Here is a 26,778-nt window from a genome sequence, read left to right as displayed (position 1 = left end):
TCAGTCAATGATTAGATTTGAAACTCTTATTAACATTAGATTTATTTTGTAATAAACACAAACATGTGAACATGGTCCACAATAATTGACCTGCGTTCTTTATACAAATTGACAGTCGGCAGATGCATGATAAATCAAAATGTATCGAAACAAAATAGTTTAATGTGTACATTGAAATTTTATATAAACAACATAGATATTAACAGTTATTACACACAAAAAGTGCTGTAACAAGTCACGCCCTCTCTATTGTAAATTCTTAAAATGTACATTTCAAACAAGCATTTTTGAAACCCACATTAAGTCAACCTCTACAATACTGTTTTGTTTTTATAATATAAATATCATTGCAAAACATGAACAGTAAAAGAATAGGTAACAAAACTAAATCAACATTGACAGCAACGTGGTTTGTGTATGACTAAGTGTATGATCAAGCAATATTTAGTAAGGGGCCATTCAAGTCCTAACTAGACATCAAACAAAAGTTCTGTCATGACAAAATGAAGTGGATCAATTCAAGAGAACATTTTAATGGGCTATCAAAAGCTAACTTTTTGTCATTACCAATATTTTTTATACCTGAGCCAAAGCACATTTCTGCAAAACACACAACAGCAAAAAATACCAAACTAAGTGCAACATTTGGCATTATGTAGAATTCATTGCATCGCGGAGATCTGAATTAGCACTTGGTTCATTACTATACATTGCAATTTCAGTCTTACATGATTTTTTTTTTATTTTTATCAAAAGTAAGGGTGAATGTTTGCTGCTGGGTGATGATTGGAAGGTTATCAATGTCCAGGCGGCCTACAAAGGGACTAGACAGCTACATGTGATTACTTTCACACTTGCAGGCTGTGCAAAATGAGGAATTAAAAATTAGTTCTTAGTGTTGAGAAAAACAAAGATCAACTGTGACCGTCATCATATTCCCAATATATCATTCTATCTTGGTCCCAGTTCTTCCTGAGTCACAAGATATCTAGCAGAAGTCAGCTGCTAGAAAGCTATGTGAAAAAGTCATTCAGAGTGTCCTTTTTACAGCATAAAGATATATGTAAGTAAAACATTAACAAGATCACGAAAACAAAACAGTCAAATAGAGTTTGAAATAAAGCCCAGATATGGTTACAAGTCCCCTAATTTCCATTTTCTAAACATTCCAGAAAAACTGAGTGCAAAATCACAGGACCTCTTATATTTTCCAGAATATCTTTTTCCTGTATAGCACGTAGGAGATGAAAACCCAACAAGAAACAGCCACCAGGTTCTGGGTGAGGTGCTCAGCATGGGACTGAGTGTTGTGCATGCGCCAGTGGAAGGGGAAGTAGTCCTCAAACACCTCATGGCCCACATACACAAGGATGGAGTTCATGCCTGGTTAAAGAAAACACACAAGTAGAAGACAGTTAAATGATGGATGATTTTTCTTTTTTTGTTTGAGTGCAAACATCTTTGTAAAAGCAGAATACAGTGGTACCTCGGCTCACGAACGCTTCAGCTCACGAACTTTTCGCCTCACGAACATTAAATTTGCGAGCATTTTGTCTCGGCTGACGAACCAAATCTCGCGACACGAGAAATCACGAGAAGCTGACGCACGCTCACGGCGTCCAAGTTCGTCGCCCCCTTTGTTTGAGTGCGGACGTGGTTTGTGTTCGGTAGACATTTTGGAGTACTTTTGGAGTGTACTTTTGCTACCATGGGACCGAAAAAGACCCCACAAAAGGCTAGTGTTAAGCCTAAGAAGACATTGAAGAAAATTACGGTCGAGCAGAAGAAGGAGATCATCGACAAACACGAACGAGGTGCGCGTTTGTCAGCATCAAGTGAGAGCATCAAGACCATGTTAGCAAAGTGGAGTGATGTGCAGGATTTTGTCGAACAGTACCATTCAGAAAAGACTGTGGCTATGAGAATCATCAACATGATGAATGATAATGTGATGCCTCAGTTTCGTAAGACCTTACAACTCAGAAAGCAATTAAGGTGTCAATTAAGAGGTTTTTAGTCAGCAACAAGGATAAATAGTCTCCTAAGAAGCAAAGAAGAGAAGCCACACCGGAGGACTCTCCTTCCAAACAGTAACTCCCTCCCTCCCTCCTCCTCCCACTCCATTCCATCAAGCCTTCAACTACTGTACCATCACAAAGGCAAGTTGCAAGTTTTGCAAATAAAAACACTTTATTATACAGTACAGTGTATTTCTTTAATTACAATACAATAGCACATTTATTATACATAAAATAAGGTATATTTTGTGTAGTTTTAAGGCTTTTTTAGTAGAAAATTGTGTTTTATGGGGACCTGGGAACGGATTATTCTCATTTCAATGGTTACCTATGGGAAATACTTGTTTGGAAGACAAACTTTTCGGCTCACATACTCTCTGTGGGAACCAATTAAGTTCGTGAGCCAAGGTACCACTGTATGTTAGATTGTGCAAGTATACCCAATATTAGGTTGCTAAGTCTGTCAAAAGGCTTGTATTTTGTGCATTACTGAAGTCCACCAAACTGGAATCTAACCTCCCGGCAACGAGTGCAGTGCTCACCTGGGTAAAAGAATGGCGCTCCAGACCACCACTTCTTCACATCTACGGTGTAGTAGACCAGAACAAGCAGTACATAGGCCAAGCAGGCGAGTGTTGTCACATAGGACAGAGACCTGGGTGGAAAAAAGGGTATAAGGTATTTAAGTATTTTAGCAAAAAAGTTTGAAAGACCATAGAATAATATAATTACCATAGATTCTTATTGACAGGAATGAATCCCTGGTCTGTGGAACACTTGGTGAGAACAGCTGATATGATGCCCTGCGTGTTACACAAAATAAACATGATCACAGCTATGAAAAAAGCTCATTTGATATACATTTACCAACCATAAACTAAGTTGAAGCTGTACATTCAAGGAAGATATATGAATTCAGCCTTCATAATTTTGCACCTTTTTACCGCATTTTGCAGTAGTGCAATACTTTACTAAATCATTGGCTCTCATTTGAGTGGGCAGGTGTAGCTAATAAAGTATCCAGTGAGAAGAGTCGTGAGGGTTACTTTAAAAATGTATTCCGATAGTTATTAGTAGGAAAATGTAGTCAGCAACGTAATCCAATTAAAAATTATCACAACATCTGACCAAATGGCAGTAATGATCACATGACTTGTTCACAATGCCACAGTTACGATGCTGTGACGGGTGCTGCAATGGCACAAGGGTGCTGTCCGCCATCTTGAAAGAGGCCGAGGGCTCAAATTAATTATCGGTGTCTAACCGCATTACTATTGCAAAATAATCCCAATTTTTTTATTAAATGTACCTGTAATCTGATTGTGTTTTTTTGCAACTGTGACATAATACAGCATTATTACATTTACATGTATTTCGTTACTCCCCAAGACTGCCAGTGAGTGTATAGTAAATAAAAGCAGATCTGCTCACCAAAAAGAGACCCCAAATGAGGAATCTTGATATAATACTTGAATGAAGATCTCTGTAGTGTAAGATTATCTTTCCTGCCTGAGAAAGTTGAATAGACAATGGTTAAAACATTTTGCAGTCATTCATCTTTACTCTAATGAGCTACGTACAGTGGCTGTGTCTGAATGTGGACTCGCACCATTTTGTAGGGGTGACCGAACGTCCGGGGAGCGCAAATGTAGTGCATTCAAAATTACCCACAATGCACCCTAAAAAGTAGTGAACATCGATGCTCACTCAACAGGGTTGATATAGACCACTATTCATTGCGAGTATGATCAAAACATGGCGCGAGCGACAGCGCGAGAATCAAAGCGATGTATTATAAATATATACTACAAAAGTAATATATTCGTTTTGGTTGAAAATATGTACAAAAAAGGAACTAAAGTAAAGTTTTAAAACATTTTCATTCACAATAAATAGTCGGAGATTTATGCGCCGTGACGGGTACGGCGGTCACGTGATATGCGACGAGGAGAAAGTAGTGAGTTCGCTGTCTGAATCGCCAAACAGATTGAGGGCACTACATATTAGGCCGCTATATAGTGCGGGGCTACGTAGTGAATGAGGGCTTAGGGGATAAGGGTGGACTTTCTGACACAGCCATTGACTAAATTGTTGGTACCCTTCCGTTAAGAAAGAAAAACGCACAATGGTCAGTGAATTAACTTGGGAAAAAAAAACTATTTACTGAAAAGCAAAAGCATTTCGGAAAATTCTATTTTCCTTTCTTTAACAGCAGTGTCACAATTATTTGGCCTATTTTGTGTATAAAACAACAATTTGGATCGATGTACCTGTAACCCAAGAAAAGCCATGACGATGGAGTTGATGCTGCCAAGAACCCCCTCAGGATCATATGGCACGCGAGTGGCATAAATGACCTTTAATGAAAACAAATTTTAGTCAACAAAGTTTGCTCTAAGACTATTTTCATGTGTCTGGTATGTGACCACTTGAATTAGACAGTTGTATTTGTCCCTCACTAACCCTGGCTGAGGGTGTCTGGTAGATGTGGTTTTCTCCAAGCAGCCAGCGGTCAACATGACCAGCTGCTCCGCCTGTACAATTTGCATACATGCCCATGTCTCCAATCCCACCTGGACCAAGATAGCCACTGTTCCAAAAGAGAGGATGAAGGAAAGTCTAGTTTGTTTCATTTTTCATCAAAACAGTCATTCGTCGTAAATGCCTCACCCTTAGCTAAAAACCATAGAAAAGCATGATGCAGCACAATGCTTGTTTATTTTTTTAATCTACACACTGTATGTACACATTCTTTACACACAAACACACTCCACCGTGTCTGACTCACGTTGGGCAGCCTGGTACAGGAAGTAGAAAAGTGAGGCAGAGCCAAAGGATTTCTAGGAGGAGCACAAAGATCCAGGCCGGCCAGTAGAGCAATACATCAATGCAAGAGGACCACCATGCATCCTGGGGAAAAGACATAAATATATTTCCCTATACTAGAGACACATTAACAAACTATTATTGCAATTGTCAGGATGCAATTAGATGTAATGTAAAAAAAAAATGCTTTAGTGTGTATAAAATGATCTAACCGTTGGTAGGATGTCCAGATGAGCCCTTGCGACCAACAGATCCAGGCAGGCTACAACGAGGTATGACCAGGCGAGGCGCTGCAACACACCCGGGATGCGCAGGTTGTCCCATGACACTGCGGTGTATAGTAGAATTATTTACACAGTTGAACGCAAGTGAGTAGCAGAAACACTCAAAAAGCTCATACTCACAAAAACCCTGGCAGTAGTTGGGATTGATGATGAGAATGCCAATAATGAAAAGCTGTAGGCTCCTCCACACTACTTTCTTCAGGAGCGAAGTGCGGCTGGAGCCTAAGCGGAGCATGGAATTGATTGAAAGTGCGATAGATGTTCCCATTATGAAAACGAACCTGAAAAGGGAAGCGGGCTCCAGAAATTATGACAACCATAAAGAGGAACTGCACAAAAAACTTGGATCTTTACCAAGGGAAGACCAGATCTGCAACAGTCAAGCCTGAAATGACACAAAGAGCAAAGCCTCCCTTTCATAAATAACAGTGGAATACTTAGGATCGTTTTTTTTTCTGGGGTGGATAAAGTCAATGCAAAAAAAAAATCCTCACCGTTCCAGCTCTCATGTTTGAAGAACCAATATCGCCCTCCTCCATAGTTCACAAACACCATAATACTCAAGGAGATCCTGTCCAATAACATGACAGCATGACTCAAATTAGTTGCAATCAACACTTCAATAACTGTTTTTTTTTTTTAATGCAGAATCTACCCTCCTTTGTCGAGCACACCTCCAAAACCGACAAAGGAGTTAAATGGTTCACATGACACTAGACAAGCTAATTTTACCCTCTGAATGTGTCTAGGGATCGCAGCCTCTTGCTTGGACTGGGAGGGGGCGGAAGAATGTTGTCAGTCACCAGCGTCACTGTCCTGCCAGGGGAGCCGAGCTCCTGGAGAGAGACATTTAGCTAATAACAACACTGCATACCTCGGTGAGTGGAGCACAATACATTTATACGCTCATTTCTCTCCCCCCCCCAAGTCAAGAGCATTTATTTTTATTAGCGCTTTCAAATATTTTCCGATGAAAGTTTTCATTCACTGTGCATAAACCTTTACTAGTGAGCACAACACTAATTGAAGCGTCACATATAATGTACACAAGTATGTTTGGCACAAGGTGTATTAAATATTTTTTCCGTACAAATTAAAATGCAAACATCCAACATAAAAAGTAGTAGCCACTTTTACTTGGATAAATACAGTACTCACAGAGTTGATCAGCCTCTCTGTCTCCATGGTACCACCAATTCTGAAGAGGACACCCCTTACTAAATCGAGCCTTTTGAAGAGATAAGAATTTGGTTATAAAGTCCAACTCGTAGTCAAAATAATTTAAATTAGGCCATTTTTTTTGGTTCAGATCAAATCAAGACTCACGCCAATATCGCTCTTCCCAAAGCAGACAATAATCCCAGTCCAGCAAAGACAAGGAATGCTACCAAAATGGCTGTGTAGATTTTGAGACAAGATATACACTGTATCAACATATAAACTCACACCCATCAGTACATTTTGTGTGATGCTCTTACGTATGTAACTATTTACTGGGTCTGCATCAGTCACCATTGAGCAGTTGACCGCAGAGTTATTTATAATCTTCAACCATAGAGAGTAGTTGCCCTGCTCCCCAAAGTGGAACGGAACACTGCAGATGAAAGATAATTTGATTGTCACATAATGCAGAGTACTCAAACAATTAACGGTAACTATTCAAGGGCCAAAAAAGTATTTCACCTGCAAGAAAGCATGAATATTGGCCTACAGAGCAATGGATGAAGAATGTTAAGTATAAATATCTATTCTGGAGCAATACAAAAAGCAACCAAAAAGAGTGGACTTAATAAAGTAATAGACTTAAGTATAGATCAATGAAACAGGTTTACACAGTCAGATTAGCCCATATATGCTGTTATGGAATAAATGAGTTGTATCAAAAAGAAAAGATGCAAATTCAAGTTAATACAGCCGTCATGTCTCATGTCTAAAGTGTAAGCCTGTGGAGACTGTGCTACAGCATGATCAAGACCTGCTTCAGTTAGTCAGGTCTATGTTCAACATGGCTACTTCATTAATTCACACACCACTTTTTTTCGACTTACGAGCAGAGGTCCAGGCTGACAGGGGTGCTGTTGAATTGGAGTATAATTTCATGCTGTGTGCTTACAATGAACTCTTCCGAGCTTGGCTGACCTGGACTTGTCACAGCAGGGACCACCCCAAGCTCTTGATAAAGACACTAACACACCCAAAAAGCAAGAAACATTTATGTACAATTTAAGACAATGAGGTGAATGTGGATGTGTGTGTTTACCTGATAGCACCGCTGTGACACCCAGGACACTGCCACCTTAGTATCCAGTTCATTAATGACTGTCAAAAAAGCTTCATCCATCTTTAGGTTTGGGTGTTTAGACTGAGATATTCCAGCTGCAGAGAGGAACAGAAGCACATAAAGAGATTCACTTATGTGTGTGCTAACTGCTAAGTATGCAATGAAGTTCCTCCTTTTTCTTTGGCAACTGACCGCACCCACATATTCTTTAGAACAGGGATATTATATCAACAAAATCTGATCCTAACAACTATATTTATCACATTTAAACATGCCTATTCAATTACATGTTGCACAAATCAAGGAAATATTATTTTGATGACCTAACACTTATTAGAAAGTAAGATAGAACACTCTGTAACTTACCTCACAGAACTGACTTCCAATCAGCATTATTAAATGTATATACCAAATGAGACGGATGTGTAATTTTATGCGAGGGAAAATGAGTACACAGAGAGATGACGCGGTTCATGTTAATTAATGCCTTCAAGCAAGAAGCATGTGAGCTAGTGGGCTGGCTGTGTGTGTGTAACGACTGCACAGTCACATGCTCATTTAATCCGACAAATACCCCAAAGAGGGAATTTCAAAAGGCTAAAGGTCTTATTTATTTTTAGATAAGTGCGAATGCACGGATGGAGGATGTTCAGTTTTAGTGCCAATTTAAAACTGGTTTCAAATGTGTTATCTTGAGCACACGGTGTTGAGTCAAATACATTATAATGAGTAAATACATATGACTCTTTATATGCATATGACTGAGTTGAATTAAACAATCTATCAAAACGGTAAGTGGGAAATTTAAGTCACGTGGAAAAATATGTGATTTAGCTATTAGCTTGAGGGCTAACCTAGCCATGTCATAACTTGAGTTTACTTTTACCGAATACAGTATACTTACAGGAAGGCAGTTCAACTTTCTGTGTTGCCACACAAATGGCTATTAGTGAGGCAATGACTGAAGAATAAAATATGCCATATTTCCTCGAGCTTGCCATTTCGCTCTCTTGTGCCTTTTCAGGCGCGGCGACTGAAGTTGCCCCCTGAATGTTTTTGTTGATGTTCCTTTTCACCATAACACTCAGACAGATATCACTTCCGACTTGTGTTTTGTTAGTGGAAGCGAGAAGGTTCAAAGTACATTTAACATGAAATGCATTCCAGCGACACACGTTTATGTTGATAAGTTGTTCATTAATTCAACAATGCTAAAATATTGATGGGTATATATAAATACAGGAAAGCATTTGATTGACATTCATTGTGTATTGCTTTTGTGACCATGTTTTGTTCTTTTCTTCTTTTAAATGTACTAATACACAATTAGTATTCTCTTAATAATAATTAAGACTTTAGACTTTATGTGCTTCTAAAATTAACAGAGATAAGAAATTACTACGTAACAGGAACGAAAATTTGTTTCATGCCTAGAAGCGAAAGAATTTGCGCATGCCCCGTAACTTCAATAGGAAGGCTGTCAAATCGATTGTCGAGTGCCGTGGCTCGTTGAACAGTCGAGTACGGCGACTCCCTTCTAATTCCATCCATCACAATGGCGGATAAACAAAACTCTCAGAAAAGGTAATATGAACATGTACTCCTAAACGACGGCCATCTGCTTTATAGAGTACTCGGGATTAACCAAAGGACGAATAAATCGCATTGTTTATGTGAAATGAACGTGTAGCTATGTCGGACGGCTACATGATGTAGCTTGTTAGCAGCACTGCTAACAAGCTACATCAAACTACTAGTAAGATGTTTACCCGTTTTCGATAACGTTTTTTTCATGTGTTCGTTCTTTTCAGCGTTAAGATTGCAGCAGGGGCTGTGGTGTGTGTTGAAAGTGAGATCAAAGGGGATGTTACCATAGGTAAGATGTTTCGCTTTGTAACTTACAAGCAACTTCACGGTTGACAACAATGCAGCGACTCTACTGTACATCCTAATTACCTCTCTGCTCTATCCTTCCTTTTGTTTTCACTCAGGCCCAAGGACAGTGGTCCACCCAAAAGCACGAATTATTGCAGAAGCGGGACCCATTGTGATTGGAGAAGGCAATTTGATCGAGGAACAAGCTGTCATCATTAACAGGTGACAATAATGTAAAAAAAAATAAATATATATATATATATATATGTGTTTCAAAGCTTGATTACCCGGGATTGATTCTGTTTATATAAATGTATTTCAGGTTGTTTAAAAAAAAAAAGATATATGTAACATAATTGTGGCTACTAGTGAAAAGGACAGATAAAAAGGCTGACATCTTTACTTTAACTGAATTGTACATATGTACACAAAACCCAAATCTGAAATTAGTTGTACGTATCACATATCTAGTCACCCTGTTAAATGGAGATATATTTATCTATATAAAAATTCATACACTGTATGGATTAGGGAATGAGTGAATGATTCCAAACATATCATTTGATATAATACCAATTTAAACATCTGCTATACACTTGACTATATTTTAATAGTTACCCAGAAAACATCATACCAGATACTGAAGTGGAACCGAAGACGATGACCATTGGTATCAATAACGTATTTGAAGTTGGCTGTTGTATCCTTTTCTTTGCCGTTACCTCACCTTTGTAAACCTTTTGACCTGTCCAAACAGTACACATTTGCCTTAACTGATTCTCCAGTGTCACAAGCCCTTAAAATTGGAGACAACAATGTTATAGAATCAAAAGGTGAGTTTTACTTGCATAAATTGGAACTGGAAGTATAAGTATTGTTTTCATTACAACTTGTATTACTCAAGTGTTTTCTATTGTGTTGCCTAGCTGATGTGGGTAGGAACGTCATCCTAACCAGTGGCTGCATCATCGGGGCCTTCTGCCAGGTGAACACCTGCGAAGTCATACCTGAGAACACAGTCATTTATGGCTCTGGATGTATGAGGCGGGTGCAGACTGAGAGACCACAGGTACATGGGTGCACATATTCATAGGTTCAAATCTGTTCAAAACCCCAACACTCTTTGTATATAAATGTTCTCTCTTGTCTTACAGCCTCAAACACTCCAGCTAGATTTCCTAATGAAGATTTTGCCCAACTACCATCACTTGAAGAAAACCATTAAAGCCAGCCATACTGCTAGTTAAATACTATAATGGAAGTTGCAATTGTGAATAGCAAAATATGAAGTAGCTTACGCTGAAAACACCTGTTAATGTACATATTACTCAACTTTATTTTCTTCAGTACTTTTCCTTACTGGAATTTTCTACTTACCGTAACACCTGTATCCCGCTATGCTAATAAATATGACCTAATAAATTAAATATGCTCAGTTTTGCACTCAATGTATAACTTCTATGATTTCAGTTTTAGTGATTCATTATAGCAGATTTCAAAGTAACTTACAGTGAAGCTTTCTGCAGAAAACATAAGATGGCTGCTATCCGCTCACTTAAAACACTCAAAATATATTAAATTATTGTTATTGGAACTACCTGACTTTCTACTCAGCAGGCTGAATACTAATCAATTTTGCCCAAAATATTTTTGCATGGCAGGCTTCCAAATTTTTCTCATGCTACTCTAGTTTAACCCTGGATAACCCATGAATTATACATTAAATGACTGCTATAAATTCACTGAATACCAAAATGTTTTTTTCAATTTTAACCCTTTTTTTTTCAACTAGCTCAGAGTTGCTAATTTCTATATATAAAAAAATATAAAAATATATATATATAAAAAACAACACAATTTTACCATCTGATGGTTTGCTAAGGAGATGGTTTTGTTTGGATTGATTTCCAGCTCAACAAAACAGCCATCTTGTCACCACCACTCTGGCTCATGTAAGTGCAATATTCATCCACTAGATGGCCCCATACAGGGGTCAGAAGTGGCACTCTGGACTTTTGAAGTTAAATTTGTAAAAAAAAAAAAAAAGGTCTTTGTTATTTGAGTAGCAGAATTTACAGGGGCCAAATTTGACCCCGTGGGTTCTCCAGGGTTAAAAGAGACACACCTTACATTTAAACTGTTGCCTTGTAATAAAGCAAATTTAGGATATTTAATTCAACAAAACCTACCATGCACAACAGCAGACATAATTTGGATGGTCTTAAAAAGAAATGCTAACAAATGAGTTTGACAGTATTTTATTAAAAGCAGGATGGAATGGCCCCGCAAAGTAAAACAACTGAAATATGAACTCTTGTTGGCATCATAGGTGATCATGCCGGGTGACATCTATGTGACACACAACACAAATCTTGATTCTGCACTTTTCTGTTGTTGTTGAATGTGTGAATCATCAGTACAGAACTGTATTTAAGCATTGCTGAAAATATTATCTTCCATACACACACTTTGGTGTAATTAAGAAAAAACTATTTACACACATTTCAGCCTGGTTTTGTTTGTAAAGTGGTGTTAGCCCCTTCAAAGATGGCTTTGTCTGAAAGGATCTTAGGTAACTGTCTCCAAACATCCTTTTGGCTCAATAGCTAAAATGAATACCACAAAGTAGTCACTATTCACAAGGACCACAAGAGGAGCAAAATAAGCTAATACAGCATTTGAGCCGTCCATCTTCCTAGCGTTTGATTTCACTTTTTGACTGGCACGCCCTCTGCATAGTCCTCCAGTACTCCTGCCAAATGGTTGTTGTGGGTCTTGAAGTGTCTCTTTCGCTGACCGCCTTGCTTCTTCCTCTTTTGAACTGGTAACTGCAGGGAGCGCACAACAGTCAGTTGCACGCTTGGCAGCGATGCATACAAACAATGTTTGCTGTTTATTCATTTCCAGTGAAATATGAGAGGCAATCGAAGCTTCATCAGAGAGGAGCTTGGCCCAACCTTTCGAGGCAGATGGACTCGTAGGAATCCATCTTTACTAGCTTCAGGCTGATTAGATTGTGTCCCCTCGAAAAAATAATGGGGCCAATCAGCATCTTTTAATGTTGGCTCTACATGATTCAGTAATGATTGCAGGTGTGCATTTGCAAATACCAGTCGTGTAATAATGGCGTTCTAAGTTATGGTTTTACTTTTTCATTAATTGTGTACTCCTCATTACTTTTCAATCATAGCACCGTTGCTGTTACTGCAAAATGATGTGATGCAGGTCATTATTTGAAGCTGTTTATCATATCAGCAAGATCCATTAATGCAGTTGCCTTTAAAAAAGTTTTTTTTTTTTTTTTTTACTTTTCTTACTTTTTTCTTTTCTTTTTAACGAGCAGGAGAGAACCACATAAGTGATGATGACTGACTTTAGGCAGTCACAATTAATTGTAAGCCAATCAGGATCTACTAGTTGGGTGTTGTTGACAAACAAGAGCAAAGATGGTTGCACAGGGTACACACAATTTTCACTACTACTAAGGAACTGAAGAAAGTGCCTCTCGACCAAAACAAATGATTTTTCCAGCCTCGCATTTTTGGTCTCAGGTGGAGCTAAACATACTGGCCGGTATGGATAACGTCGAGGACATTATGTTGTAGACCATACAGATAAGTTGTTGCCAAAATACCAATTGGAGTATGGATGCACATGTCATGTTAACAGCTGTTTACAAAAAAAGGTGCAATTAATAAAAAAAAAAAGTTCTCAAATATCGCTATTATTTTTCTTGATCTACGTTATAAGCATAGTAATTATGTCTACAATAATGCATGACATTTGATTGGTGGCTGGACCCACTTTGTCTCATAGTCAAAAAAGAATGGCTTGTATTTGGGTACATGGTTTATGTTAACTCATTCACTGCCACAAATCAATTTAAAAAAAGATTATTAAAAATTAGGGGCAACAGGCAATTCATTTTTTTAATAATAATTAATCGTATGACTTCACTAGTTAACTCACGATTAATCGCAAATTTGATATCTGTTCTAAATGTACAATGAAAAAAAATTCTATGTTTTTATACTCTTGTTAACAAAAGTGGAAAAAAAAATGTTAAACTAATAGAAATAGTTCAAATGAATTTTCAACATTTATAGCCGTCAATGGTAGTGAATGAATAAAAACAGAAAGAAAAGATTATTAAAAATTTGGGGCGTCAGGTGATTAAAATTTAAATTGTAATTAATTGCATGACTTCACTAGTTAACTCCCGTTTCATCACTAATTTCATATCTGTTCTAAATGTACAACAAAAAAATCTAGCTTTTCATACTCTTGTTAACAAAAGAGGAAACTATTTTTAAACTTAATAGAAATAGTTCAAATGTATTTTTGACGTCTTTAGCCGTCAATGGCAGTAAATGAGTAATGTATTGGCTTACAAGGACTACACATTGAATATTTTTGAAACATCTGTCAATGGCACATGCCATTTTGACTATATTCAGGCGCGCACACAACAATTTTACTTTGTTCTTAAAGGACCACCAGAGGTTGTTGATGATTACACTTTATCAATTAAGGTCTAATTAATTCAATGACTTTTTGAGGAACATAATCAGTAACTGTAGTTACTTTTTCAAGTTATGTGCGCAACACAAATTTCCGATTTTAACCTCTGAGACATTTTGGAGATCAAATTGATTAGAAACCAGTAAGATACTGACCACTTTCTTTGGCCCCGATTCCTGCATGGAGGTGATGCCTTGCTTTTTCAAGTACTCCTCAATCTTATCTTCATCCATGGAATCCACTGGAACACTCCTCCACAGTTTCTGAAATTCTACCATGGGGCATTTGAAACAGAAAACAACATTTTGACCAATTCATACAATATCTTACATTGATAGAAATGAAGCACTGTTACAAAAGTGTTTACCATTTTTGCGGTAAAATATTGTTTGAAACGACCATAAAACTACTAAATATTGGTATTTATGCCATATCAAAATACATTTATGTTTTGTACTAGGGGTGTAAAGAAAAATTGATTCGGCAATATATCAAGATTTTACAGCTCGCAATTCTTGCATCAATTCAATATGCGGAGGATGGAAATATTCAACAAAACGTCTTACTTAGGGTTAGGGTTCACACTTTAAGCATGGAAGAATGTTATATTAATGGCACATTAGCCTTAATATTTTATTTTAATGTTGTTCAAACACAAAACAGATTGCAACCTGTTTGTTAAATTCAGTGTGGAAGTTCCAGTTAAATACATTATCATACAAATCTTACAGTGTACATGTACAAGTTTACTGATTAGTATTTTCTAAATTTGAGTTTTAATAATAAAAAAAAAAATTGTAGTAATGGAGTTACAGATTCGTCTTGGGATTAATCGGTATTAAATTGAATTGTGATACGGATCGAATCGCCAGATACTAAGCAATTCACAGCCCTAGTTGGTACACATCAAGGGTTTTAAACACAACAACAAAAGGGAATACAACTTTAAATCCTGAACATCACCACAAATGTTTAGTGTGGTCATTTTCATAAAATAGCACGTCAACATTTTTGGCCGGCATGAATCAGTAAAAGGCAAAAGTGGAGACTATGAAATATAAATCAAATATAAATCAAATATAAATCAAATTTTGATTTATATTTCCATGATTGGCTCATTTTTGTAATGATGAAAAATCCCAATGTCTGGCACAATCATAAGAAAACTACATTGAAAACATTTTGTTGGTTTTATGAACTGCTGCTGCCAAAATCAAGAGCGAGAGATGACTGGGCAGATACCCAAAGATCCATGTCAACACTGACCTTCATCCACCAAAAATTGGCAGTGTTTATCGTTGTAGAAGAGAATTTTCTTCTTATCTGGTCTTGTCACAAATGTGATCTGATCCCCCAATGCCTGTTAACAACCATTTGAGAATGAATTTCTACACAGTATGGTAAAGATGTATTTTACTGTGATTGGCGTTACCTTGATGGCCTTAGCCGAGTTGGGCAGCCCCTCCTCGACTTCATCCAGCAATACTCCTCCCAGGCCCAGTTGGTCGTGTTTGTCCAGCAGCCTCAGCAAAGCCTTTTTGTCCTTCAGGTTGTACTTGGGCTTGAAGCCATACGTGCTATCCCGGACCTCGATTTTTGGATTACTGACCAAAGCCTGTGTTTAAGATTCAGCGCTTGCAAAATTCAGCAAAGGCAAGTGATGAATGACAATACTTGGGATAGCCGGTGTATACAAACCTCAGTCATGAGCCACTGCTTTTGTTTCATGCTGATGTCGAGAAGTTTGGTCTCATCCAGAATTTCCTCTAATGTCAGGAAGTGTGTGTCGCCATTCTGGTGTCTTGTCTGTGAAACATACCAGCACATAGATGATGAATTGAGTTTAGAACCAAAATGTACTAATTCATCCCCTACTGCTGATTCTGAAAACACAGTATAAGCAGTTCGAAGATGAGCAAGAGGACTAAAGCATCCCAGTGCTGACAGAAAATGCCCATCTTGCAAGGCAATCTGTCAATTTTCATTATTGAGAACTTTTGTACAGGATCTCATTAGATTGTGCAAGTGCACCTAATCCTAATGTTCCGGGTGTGAATGTTTGCCTCTGAAACAGAGTAGGTATAGTTAAGGGAGGTGAAACAGTTGCCATCTTACCTTCATGTAATTGACTATCTTCGCAAGACAACCAAACTTGTAGCCGGAGCTCGTCTTTATGTTAAAACTGCCATTACTGGACTCTTAAGAAAGTAGAGAAAGAAAAATGACATGAGGTTAATTAATGCAGTCAAGCCAATATTTGTATTTGTGGAATATGAATTAAGCAGCAAAATCAACCCGTTTTTATCCATCTCAGTTGCTCGGGGCTTAGGTAATGACCAATATCGCTTCACCTATTGTCTTAGTTTGGTCATATGACATTTGCAAGCTGAGCTGTGCTATATTATCGTGTAACATTATTGTAAATAAGATTTTTTTTTACACACACTCACACACATGCACACCCACATACAGGAAAAATTTATTAAAAATTAAAAAAAAGAGAGCAATGATGATGACATGTCAAATCGGTAAAATTACCGAATGAACAATACTGAGCTCTCCAGAGAAAAAAAAAAGTAAAGAAGATTTTTGGGATTGACCGCTTAAAAAAAAAAAAAACGCCATTCAGTTTTAACTACTAGGATCTCAATAAACATAAAGTAGTGAACAGAGGTGAAAATGGTTGATTTAGCAATACCAAATGTTGGATTCTAAAGGATCACAAAAAAATAAGGAAACAAGTTAAAGTGTGTGGGAAAAGGACTATGGATTGATACTATTTATATTACTTCAGTTCATTAACTAAAGCTCAGCGAAGGGCTAAAAAAGATGAAATGGGGAAAACACTACTTTTGAATTCAACTGCAATTTATTTGAGAACCAGCAGACATGGTGAAAAAGAAATAACCCTAACACTTCTCAACTCGTCCCATTATATGCCCGGAGTCCAATGAGAAGACTCCGTTCACGGAGACTGCAGAGATGTTCCAATCAGAGCAGAGAGATGTAGATTCATGAATGATTAACAGAGTGGGCGGGAGCAACGACGACTGTTGAGCTGCTCTGTGGGCAGTTCCGCTGGAAATGTGACAGGCCGGGTAACAAATGGGTCGGAGGCAGAGCCGGGGGGAAAAGAGCCAATGACTGAGAGGAGAGCGTTGTCCGCCATGAGGGCTCTTGCGAGGAGCGGCGGGCGGTGCTGCATGAGAGCACTGAGGAGGAGTGAACGCAAAAGGGAGGGAGGCAGCGGAGGAGAGGAAATAGGTGGGGCCGCAAAAAGGAAGAGAGAGCATCCATTGACTGGCATCCTCGCAAGATCAGATAAGCAGGTGGGTTTCTTCTTTTTTTGTTTTTGTTTTAGATGAAACATGGGACGGGATTGTGAGGCATGCAGGCTATTCTCAGACTCAGCAGATGTTTCATAATGTACCTTTTCCCATCCAGAATAATATTTACATACATGGTCTAGCAAAGATGGATGTAAAATGGAAGCCAGCCATGCTTGTATTCAGGCCAAGATGGAACATTGCACACTATAAAATAAAACGGGAATCCATTTGGTGACTGTTCACAAGGCTACCAAGCATTAACATGCACTCGTGCAAGTTGAGGTGAAAACTGACAAATCAATGATGGAGTGACAGCTGTGAGGAGCCAAGCCAATGGCAGACATTAGTGTGTGAGTGAGCGGGAGGACTGGGGTGGAGCCCACTTAGGGTCAGTAAATGCACTAGTATGCTGACGTCATATTTGAAAGGTTTCCCTGGCATAGAGTTGGAAGTGAACATACTGTTATAAGAACTAATGAAGGAACAGTGTACACAACAACAAAGAAAAGTGTTTCAGTCTCCTCTTGATAAAGCAATTACCTTGAATATTCGCTTCCTATCTCTTAATATGTGTTATTTTCCAGTCACTTCTAAGGTGACTAAAACATAACATTCATACACAAGGGTAGGGAATTTTTGCCGAATATCCGTATCGGACTTTTTTTTTAAAAAAAATCTGATAGTCTATAAAAGATAGACAAAAAACATTTTAATGTCAGGGAACTATTTATCTAAATTTTCAGCCACTTTATAAGAGATGCTGCTGAACCTGGGATAATTCTAAGCCATTTGTTTTTGTTCGACATTAAAACTAGAAATGTGAATAAAGAAATATGAACGTTTAAGATTTCAGGTATTTTTAAATTTTGGAGAGAAAAAAATGTACTGTAGAAAACTATAGAATGCTATGGTATTGTTTAAGTTTCCATTTAACTTTTTAAGACGTACTGATAACCTTGGGAGCTCCCTAAACATTTTGTTAGAAATTTAATCTCTAAATCTCTAATTTTAACATTTTGAAAAGTGTGAACAATTGTTCAATAAACATGCTTTAAGGCATTACAACAAAGTTAAGATTTGCATTAAAAAAAATTTTTGACACCAATACCCCCCCCCCCCTTTTTTTTTTTATTACTGAAAATGAATATCGGCTCCAAATATCGGTTATCGGCCTCCTTGACTACTAATAATCAGCAACGTCCCTGAAATAAACATATTGGTCTATATCTACACAAAAGTAGACATTAGTGCTACATCATATGCTTTAGCTAGCAAGCGTATTAATTTCTATGTAAAATGAAGTAAATCGAAAATAGTGTTAATTTTGTTAACGAAAACTACCAGTAAATAAAAATATTTTCGTCAACACACGTTTTTCACCAGACTAAAACTAGACTCAACTAAAACCTCCATTAATAAACAATGAATGGGACTAAATCAGTATGCATTTTTGTCGACTAATAAAGACAAGATGAAACTTTAATAAAATATATGGACATTTTAGTTCACAAAACGAAAATGAGATAAAAATGATAATTTTGTAAAATCCTGTCTCTGATATACTGTGACTAACACACAGTGACCCCCCCCCCCCCTCCCTTAAAATCTTTCAAACAATGCTATTCCAACCACTAACTAATGCTAGCTAACTTACTAGCTTGTAGCATGGAGTCATAATAGCCACTTGCTGATATACTGTAATTCTGTATGAAGTTGTTTTAAATCAAAAAGATGAGAGAACATTTTATGTAAAGTAGTTTTAGATTAGATGGAAATGTTTAATATTATATGCTGACAAAAAATGTAAAAGGGTAAAATGATTGTCCTGAATAAAACTAGACTAAAATGTTGACAGTTTCTATTGACTAAAAATAGACGAATAAAAAGATGTTTTCGTGGACTAAAATGAAGGCTAAAATCCTCACCGTAAAGTTGAATAAAAGGTGGCCAAGTAAAAATGGGATGAGGTTGACTAACTATGATAAAAACTAACAAGTGTGATTGAAATTGGACTAAAACTGAGACTAAATTAAAAAAAAAATGGCTGATCAAATTAACACTACTCGAAAAGTAGAAATCGAAAATTAGAAAAATTATCAATGTCCTTTTTTCTTAGGCAGAAGCATGTGGCCTCTTGACCCAACTGAGGCCACTAGCACAGGTTATATCATGTTATTGGTAAATGGTGTTTCTAGTCACACAAACAGCAGGTTCTCATTATTATGATGTTTCGACAAGATGCACCCGCAAAGCTCATCTTTTTTTGAATCTCGCTTTAGGAAATTGGGTCAGCTGCAGCAGGTGATTTACGAATGTCTGAGCGTATGTGTCAAAGCGTGCATGTGCACACCTAGGTGTCTACTTTTATTTTTATTTTTTTCAATTCAAAGGTAAAGCAAGCTTGAAGGAGTAAATATATATTTTTCACAATAGTTGACCCCTTTCTTACATATTGCGATTGTGTCATTTTCGGCTACATGGTGCTCTTCTTCCTCTCTAAATATAATCATTTTCTTTCTGCTTATTTTATTGCCGACCAGGAATCATGGTCAACATGACAACAACGAACACCACCAACTATCTACCCTGGCTCCCAGAGACCGTTCCCCTCTCCCAAGTCTCCGTGCACAGTGGCTGGAACGTGGCCTGCTTCGTTATCATACTGCTCTTCGTCCTCACCGTGCTGTCTCTGGCAGCCTTTGCCGTGCTCTATGAGCACCTGAACTGCGCCTGCTTTGCAAAAGAAAACACGCAGCAGCAACAAGAAGAAGAAGAACAACAACCACAACCACAAGAGGAGGAGGAGGAAGAGTCAGGCAACTGCAGCAATCTGATGACCAGTGTTTGCAATGAACCGGAACCGCAAACAGAGGTGGTATAGAAGCGGCACAGAGTGTGAAAAAAAGAAGGAATTGGGGGACCAGGATAGAACACAAATCGAACCCTTTAAGGAGGAGACATTCAAAAACTGCCAAACAGTTAAGAGGATGCTGAAGAAATTGCTCAAGATTAATTAAATGGACAATAAAAAGATCGATGAAGGCAAATCTTCACTGACAAGTTGTCTAAATTCCTTTCACACACACAAACAAAAGCCTTATCCTGAAATCCCTATTTTTATGAGTAGGCTACTTACGGGGACAGTAGCATTATAGTAAAGAAAATACAACACTGGTATTTATTAGTACGATGATAAATGGCCCTTGTTTGTAAACATATCAAAAAGGTGAGTGTATTTGTATTTTTATGTTTCACTTTGACCAAAAAGGGGCACACACAAAATGATTCAAAGTGTTGTAAGATGTTAGATGCTGATAGACATCTCATGGTAACACAACTATAGTGTTGTCTTTAGTCTTTTGTCTTCATGCCCAGCACATTTGCAATTTGACACCTATTCATCAACTATTTAAGGTTCGTTATGAAATGCTTTTTTTTGTTGCATCTCCTGTTTTTAACGGAAAATTTAAGAATTTGTGGAGTAAAAAGAAAAATAATATTAATAATAATAATAAAATAAACCCAATCCCAGGAAAAGTACTACATATACTAAATACTACAAATTGACAAACAGATGCCCATCTCATGCCAGTCCCGATTCTTTTAGCATGGCAGCCATCTTGTGATGGTGTATCTGCACAGCTGCATTACCGTAATTTCTTGAGAATAACATGCCCTTAAATATTATGCGCACCTCCCTCAAAAATCACCTTTCAAAAGTTTTTTTCTGTGTACGCAGGTAAGATACAGTCTCCCGTTTTGCTGTCATCCACGCTCCACAACTGAAATATTAGCTCCACTAATGTAACAGACTAGTGTTGATGCAGTGTGTATGCACTCCAAGATAGTACAGTATTGATGAGTTTTTGTGTGACATGAGTGACTTTTGATGTCACACTAGGAACCATGATCAAAGGTCTACGGCAGTTGTCCCCAACCACCAGTCCACGGCCCGGGCACTTGCACACCAAAAAATAAATAAATACATTTGAAAAAAAAAACAATGCAGCAAATGTACTTTCTCTGGGTCTCATACAAGACGTGTGTACGCTCAAGTGTGTCATCAAACATGTTAAAAGAAAGATGTGATGATTCACTCACCAGCACTCTGTTTAGATCCTGATGAGCCCTCCTTTTCTATCCTGGGTTTCTTCTTCTTGTGTGATCCGGAGTCTGATGCAGCTGGTCTCTTCTCTACCACCGGCGTGGCCAAAGCTCTCTTCTTGAAGAGCTCCCTCTCCCTCAGTAGAGCAGGATCCATTTTGACCAACTGTCCAAATATCTGAATGGAACAAAGTGAAATGCATTCATATTTATTTATTCATAGAGCAGACTTGGTCGAGAGGCAGGGTTCATCCTGGACTGGTCACATATACATCACGTTTTAAATTATTATGTAAATTATGTTTTTATCCAATTTTTATAAATAGTCTATGCAATTGGCAATCAGGATCACTTTCAGGTCATCAACTGTTATAAAATAATTTGAATAAAGAACTTCTCAATTATGTTTTTTTTTTTATAAAAAGTTTTTGTTAAAAAAAGAAAGCAGTTCCAAATTATGAGTGCAGTGTTTCAAGATATTTTATAGTTTGTAAAGAACAGAAAATTGCCATTTGTTGAATTTGCAGCGTTTGGAGGTTGTTTTCAATCACAACATGTTAACAGGTGGAATTACATTTCAACATACTGTAGGTTTTCTTATTTCATAGCAGCTTCGCAAGTCTTGCATGCATTGAACTTCTGAGTTTTGGTATATTCTCTGCTTGAATTTATTTAAAATATATCAAATAGCCTCCAGAAGCTGTTTTATATACAGATACGTATGCCCAATGCATGACTCTGCCTCTGCTTAATCTGTTCAGTGCAATACATTATCAGTCAACTCTGGTACAGCAGTCTTGTATAATATTTGTGGTGTGCCTTTCTTGGACCTTCAGTCTACCAAATAAAGATGAAGACGAAGATGATGATGACGATGATGTTACGGAAACATAGCAAGTCCCATTGTTGACATTGAATTACTTTGGAACAAGAGAGCATGCAGAAAACTGATGCACATCATTATAGAAATATTAAATAAACAAAGACAATGTCATATGATCAGCCGACACATAAAATTAACCCAAGGTGAAAATGAACAAATGTCACTGCAATATTTTGAGCTGGTTGCAAACTGAGGTTTACTGACATTATTAGCTCGTTGAAAGCTAGCTGCAGATGGTTGTTAAATATGCGAATATCCCGTCATGCAACCCATCCAGACTGTTTAACTGTGTCTGTTTTATAAATGGCTAGTAAACCAACAACCCACATCAAGTAAGCAAGCAATAATGGCTTGTCAGTCACTTTAGTATTGTTCTCAATCCTAATGTTAGCAAACTAGTGTGCTTACCAGACAGACACTACTGTTGCTCTCCGGGGTTTAGTCCGGGAGGACGACCGTAAAAGTCGTCCTTACTTACTCAAACAGCAATTTGCTACTGCACCTTTCGTCCCTGCTGATTAAAAAAAAGAAGATTGTAGTCAATAACTTCATAGACGTAATCAATTGTTTGTGTTTGCGCTGCTTCCGTCTCTCCTGCTCTATTTCTTCTTCTGGTGTGGCTCAAATGTGACCGATTAACAAATTTTGATCGCGCCAGTGCCTCCCACTGGCTATGCGCTTGTATAACAGTACTTTTTTTTCTCATCTTTTTTTTTTTTGGGGGGGGGGGTGAATTCTTTTTCACAAATTAATAATAATAGCAATAATAATAATAATAATAATAATAATAATAATAATAATAATAATAATAATAATAATAATAATTCCCCCGTGACCCTAGTAAAGAATACGCGGTTTGGAAAATGGATGAAATGATGATAATAATAATAATAATAATAATAATAACAAGGAGACGAAGAAGAAAAGAAGAAACAGAAGAAGAAAATAAGCGGTTTGGCAAAACAGTTTTTTCACAGATGTAGATTTATTAGATGTCGACCTTTGTTTTTTTATTTATTGTAAGGAAATTGAAGGGTTTGGAAATTGGAAGGACATTGAGGAGGGTTAGGACGAAGCAAGCCTTGTTGGTATTTAACAACTTAAATATGTACTGTCTGATTAGACCTTTTGGGTTTTTTGTTTTTGTTTTGTTTTGTTTTTTGTTTGTTTTGTGTGTTTTCTTTTTCTTGTGTCTTGTTTGACAGCTCCGCTCTGGTTTGTGTGCTCAGTTTGAATTGGAAGTTGGAGTTTGAATTAATAAAGAAAGCAACAACAAAAAAGACTAAGCGGTTTGGAAAATGGCTGGCTGGATGGATAATAACAATAATTATAATAACAACAAGAATAATAATACTAATAATAATAATACACCGTGACCCTAGTAAAGAATAAGTGGTTTGTCGTTTGGAAAATGGAAGGATGGATAATAATAATAATGATAATAACAATAATAATACCACCACCTATTGGTTAAATTAGTGTACTACAATAGGGGAGGCAATTAGCAAGTGCTTGTTCTGTCTCTACATCTCCAATAAAAATGTTTTCAGACCCTTTTAATATGCATTTTGTTTTTCCATAGTCAGGCTAGTGTATTTCGTGGCAGTATTGTATATCGTGGCGCCCGTTGCTCAGGAGGTCGAGCAGGTCGTCCAGTAACCAGAATCTATAAGGTATGCTGTTTAAATCCCGCTCTTGCTCTTGTGTCCATGGGCAAGACGCTTCACACAAATCGCGTCAATAACAATATCCATATATTTTTTTGCATGTGTCCCTAATGTTTTGTCAAGTGTATCTCTAACATTTTTTACTACTTATTTAGACCACTTGTGTGACAAAAAGGATATTACTTCCTTTCCTTTCCTTATTACTTGCCTACATTGCATATTTGTCCATGACATTGACTATAATCATTTCTGCACGTTGATCAATAAATATGTCGGCACATTGCATAATAGCTTACAAACATGTACTGACGAGGAGACCCAACGAGCCATAACTTCCACTCTCCAGATATACTGCTGCTGTTGTTAGACTGAGTGCATCAGTGCAGCAAGCTGGAGCTGCAAGTTTGCTGACTGCCAACTGTGCTGCTGGGTAATGAGGTGGGGGAACAGGTGAGACGAGGCCACCGACTATCCAGGTCACTAAAAGCAAATAGAGAGCTGAGCATGTTCAAGCAGCAGAAAGGGAAATATGAGCCGCAGTTTAAACAGTGGGGAAAGAGAGCTTAAAAAGCAAATTAGACCTCTGTTGTTCTACATTGCACATATCTATGCATACATTTCGTGGCAGAGGATTTACTTCTTCTTTTTTTAAGGATTTGGTGAAAGCATGGAAATAATCACAAAAACGAATGCAACAGTTTGCTAAGCTAAATGCAATGAATTTGCAACTAAATTATTCACTTTAATCTATTCACCACAGTATATCCAATTTCAATAATTTTGCTAACTTAAGAATTGGTCTGTTGGGTGGAAATAAAAGCTGAAATATTGATCTCTTGTGTCACATTCAATTCAATGTTCCCAGGCTACGAAACATCCAATATTTCTCCAGCAAAGGAGTTTGGTCATCTGTCCTGGACACATTTTGAGAGACTTTGATTCTGAAAAGCAATTGTGGTTCTACAACAAGAATTTATATATAGATCATCAAAGTATCAACTTCTGTTTTGACAAACATCCCCTCCCATATACTCAGTGCAGATAAATGAGAAGAGCTAAACAAGCCTCCATATGCTCCTCCAACTTTCGCACGCTAATGTAGATCAGAGAACAAATTAGCATCACCAGAATTTCAAATGAATGTTATTCGACAGGTCAGACCAAGAAGTGGGAGCACAAGAATGATTAAGTCTATGCAGCCTAATTCAGGGCCTAATTCATAATGAATGAAACACTGTTAAGTTACTGCATAGACGGCATGCGGGAACGAGGGAGCCCATTTAGACATCAGAGAATACGAAGACTTATGAAGTGGCAAACATTAATTATTCCGCATTGGATTGCGGATCCTCATTATTTCAATTGCAGTCACTTTTGGGCCACAAAAACTTGGGCATGTCAAGTTACAAGCACTGCCAATTAGAGGGATGATGTAACCAAAGCTGAGAATGAATTCAATTCATTTTCTGTGTCAGCGTGTACTCTTTATTCACCCATGGAGGTTGAGTGTTCACTTTGTGTTTCATAGGCATAATTTGCCTTGAAGGGTAATTTCTGAGCAGGCTGTGCACACTCAAACACATTATGTGTTTGTGTATGAATGAAGGTGGCAGATATGTGAACTAAAGGTGAAGATAATAGCACAAGCGAGAGAGTTCCTTCCATCCCATTTCTATAGCCCTTAGAGTTGTGGGCCAGCTGTTTGTTCGTTTTTTGTAAAATGGGAGAAAACTGGCATAACTGGAAAAAAAGAGTGACACGAGCACTGGAAAAATGTGCAAAATCCACAAATGAAGGCCTGAAAACGAGATTTACGCCCCGAATCTCAGAACCGTGAGACACACGTGCTAGAGTGAGAGAATTGAGGTCGGAAAATTTTGGATTTGGGGACACATGAAAAATATCACATTATGCCCCACCTCTTCCATGCTGCGAATGGAAAATGCTATTTTGCAGGGTCACTGTCAGTCATGGGCCCTTCGAATCGTTGTCGCTTTTCTTCAGCTTATGACACCCCTGCAGTCAACTAATGAAATTCTAAGTGAAGAAGCGTGAAAGTGACAACTTTCAATAAGAACGCGTGTGTATGTGTTACCTGTCAGCACCTCACTGACAGTTCAATCTCTCAAGTGAATTTTGGAGTGAAATCAGCTGGTGTGCGCATAACATAGCCAGAAAGGACATGACTGCACACAGATACTCAGGATCCGTTTTTTTCTTATTAACACATTGACGGCTGTGGTGCACTGTTGTTGGCTCTAAACTCAGAAATAACAAAGGCCCCTTTTACATATTGCCAACTGGTTATCAAGGAAGTTACAGTATATTTCCATCACATGCCAAAATACTTTCTTCGCCGTAAATCAAGTCTGGTAAAAGGGAGGTGGTGCGAGAACAACCATCACCATAGATGTGACACCCTTATGTTTGAACTAGGGGTGTCAAAATTAGTGTCTTATTTCTTTTTCTGGAAAAAAAAAAGAAAGAAAAAAAAATGAGTGCCTTAATTTTGAGTTAATTTAAAGTTCCTTTAACGCCACTAATTTATTTTTAACACACGATTAATTACTCGGAAAGCCTGTACTGGGGCTAATTCCAGCAGACACGTTCAATAATGCATATATTTGTATATTTATTTGTAAAGTTGTATTTTACAATTTTAAAAATGTGCAGAATTTCACAGGTTACTTCATGTTAAAGATTAGATAGCTCTTGATATGAAAAAAAATGCTGTCACCCTCTTACAAATGCGTTATGCCAACTGATGGCAAAAATATGCCTCAACACAAATCAGTATCACACTGTTTTTTTACAGTACAGTACATCTTTTTAATTTAAACAAAATTTTAGGAATTATTATGAAAATACTGTATCAATGACTAAAAGATTCAGCCATATTTCTATTAGTTTTACATTTTTCCCCCCACTTTTATGTTAACAATAGTATGAAAGCTTAGAAAATAAATATTTTATGCTAGGGCTGTTCGATT

General features: G+C 37.5%; 3 protein-coding genes across 3 annotated transcripts; 1 reads left to right on the top strand and 2 right to left on the bottom strand.

The window, feature by feature from the left end:
• Nucleotides 1-24: 24 nt before the first annotated feature.
• Nucleotides 25-8,514, bottom strand: hgsnat (heparan-alpha-glucosaminide N-acetyltransferase). The gene is made up of 18 exons (XM_077571885.1): nucleotides 8,314-8,514; nucleotides 7,389-7,504; nucleotides 7,177-7,313; nucleotides 6,607-6,722; nucleotides 6,455-6,524; nucleotides 6,287-6,356; nucleotides 5,861-5,964; nucleotides 5,623-5,699; nucleotides 5,483-5,513; nucleotides 5,249-5,409; nucleotides 5,057-5,172; nucleotides 4,807-4,928; nucleotides 4,482-4,608; nucleotides 4,289-4,375; nucleotides 3,450-3,527; nucleotides 2,751-2,821; nucleotides 2,561-2,673; nucleotides 25-1,383 (listed from the first exon to the last, which is right to left on the bottom strand). The coding sequence occupies exons 1-18, from the start codon at nucleotides 8,486-8,488 to the stop codon at nucleotides 1,202-1,204; spliced, it is 1,953 nt and encodes a 650-aa protein (XP_077428011.1). The 5' UTR covers nucleotides 8,489-8,514; the 3' UTR covers nucleotides 25-1,201.
• A 334-nt stretch (nucleotides 8,515-8,848) lies between these two features.
• On the top strand, nucleotides 8,849-10,727 carry dctn6 (dynactin subunit 6). The gene is made up of 7 exons (XM_077571475.1): nucleotides 8,849-8,993; nucleotides 9,221-9,285; nucleotides 9,401-9,506; nucleotides 9,899-9,984; nucleotides 10,070-10,117; nucleotides 10,211-10,353; nucleotides 10,439-10,727. Exons 1-7 carry the CDS (start codon nucleotides 8,965-8,967, stop codon nucleotides 10,529-10,531), a joined length of 570 nt encoding a protein of 189 aa, XP_077427601.1. The 5' UTR covers nucleotides 8,849-8,964; the 3' UTR covers nucleotides 10,532-10,727.
• A 799-nt stretch (nucleotides 10,728-11,526) lies between these two features.
• On the bottom strand, nucleotides 11,527-22,763 carry gtf2e2 (general transcription factor IIE, polypeptide 2, beta). Its single transcript, XM_077571474.1, has 8 exons — nucleotides 22,530-22,763; nucleotides 21,236-21,416; nucleotides 15,921-16,003; nucleotides 15,504-15,611; nucleotides 15,238-15,420; nucleotides 15,072-15,165; nucleotides 13,961-14,076; nucleotides 11,527-12,112 (listed from the first exon to the last, which is right to left on the bottom strand). The coding sequence occupies exons 2-8, from the start codon at nucleotides 21,393-21,395 to the stop codon at nucleotides 11,993-11,995; spliced, it is 864 nt and encodes a 287-aa protein (XP_077427600.1). The 5' UTR covers nucleotides 21,396-21,416; nucleotides 22,530-22,763; the 3' UTR covers nucleotides 11,527-11,992.
• Between the last annotated feature and the right edge of the window lie 4,015 nt (nucleotides 22,764-26,778).

Source organism: Vanacampus margaritifer, chromosome 7, assembly GCF_051991255.1.
Source record: "Vanacampus margaritifer isolate UIUO_Vmar chromosome 7, RoL_Vmar_1.0, whole genome shotgun sequence".
In the NCBI taxonomy this organism is placed as follows: Eukaryota; Metazoa; Chordata; class Actinopteri; order Syngnathiformes; family Syngnathidae; genus Vanacampus; species Vanacampus margaritifer.
The sequence above is the reverse complement of the archived record's forward strand: the minus strand, read 5'-3'. Positions and strand labels throughout refer to the sequence as shown.

Coding starts and splice junctions, on each gene's coding strand:
- dctn6 (XM_077571475.1), top strand. CDS start 8,965: ATGGCGGATAAACAAAACTCTCAGAAAAG. Junction 9,286..9,400: donor CAAAGGGGATGTTACCATAG/GTAAGATGTTTC, acceptor GTTTTCACTCAG/GCCCAAGGACAGTGGTCCAC. Junction 9,507..9,898: donor CAAGCTGTCATCATTAACAG/GTGACAATAATG, acceptor ATATTTTAATAG/TTACCCAGAAAACATCATAC.
- hgsnat (XM_077571885.1), bottom strand. CDS start 8,488: ATGGTGAAAAGGAACATCAACAAAAACATTCAGGGGGCAACTTCAGTC. Junction 6,723..7,176: donor GTCAGCCTGGACCTCTGCTC/GTAAGTCGAAAA, acceptor TTTCATCTGCAG/TGTTCCGTTCCACTTTGGGG. Junction 5,700..5,860: donor TCCCTAGACACATTCAGAGG/GTAAAATTAGCT, acceptor GTTATTGGACAG/GATCTCCTTGAGTATTATGG.
- gtf2e2 (XM_077571474.1), bottom strand. CDS start 21,395: ATGGATCCTGCTCTACTGAGGGAGAGGGAGCTCTTCAAGAAGAGAGCT. Junction 14,077..15,071: donor CCAATTTTTGGTGGATGAAG/GTCAGTGTTGAC, acceptor GCCCCATGGTAG/AATTTCAGAAACTGTGGAGG. Junction 12,113..13,960: donor AATCGGGGCCAAAGAAAGTG/GTCAGTATCTTA, acceptor CGCTCCCTGCAG/TTACCAGTTCAAAAGAGGAA.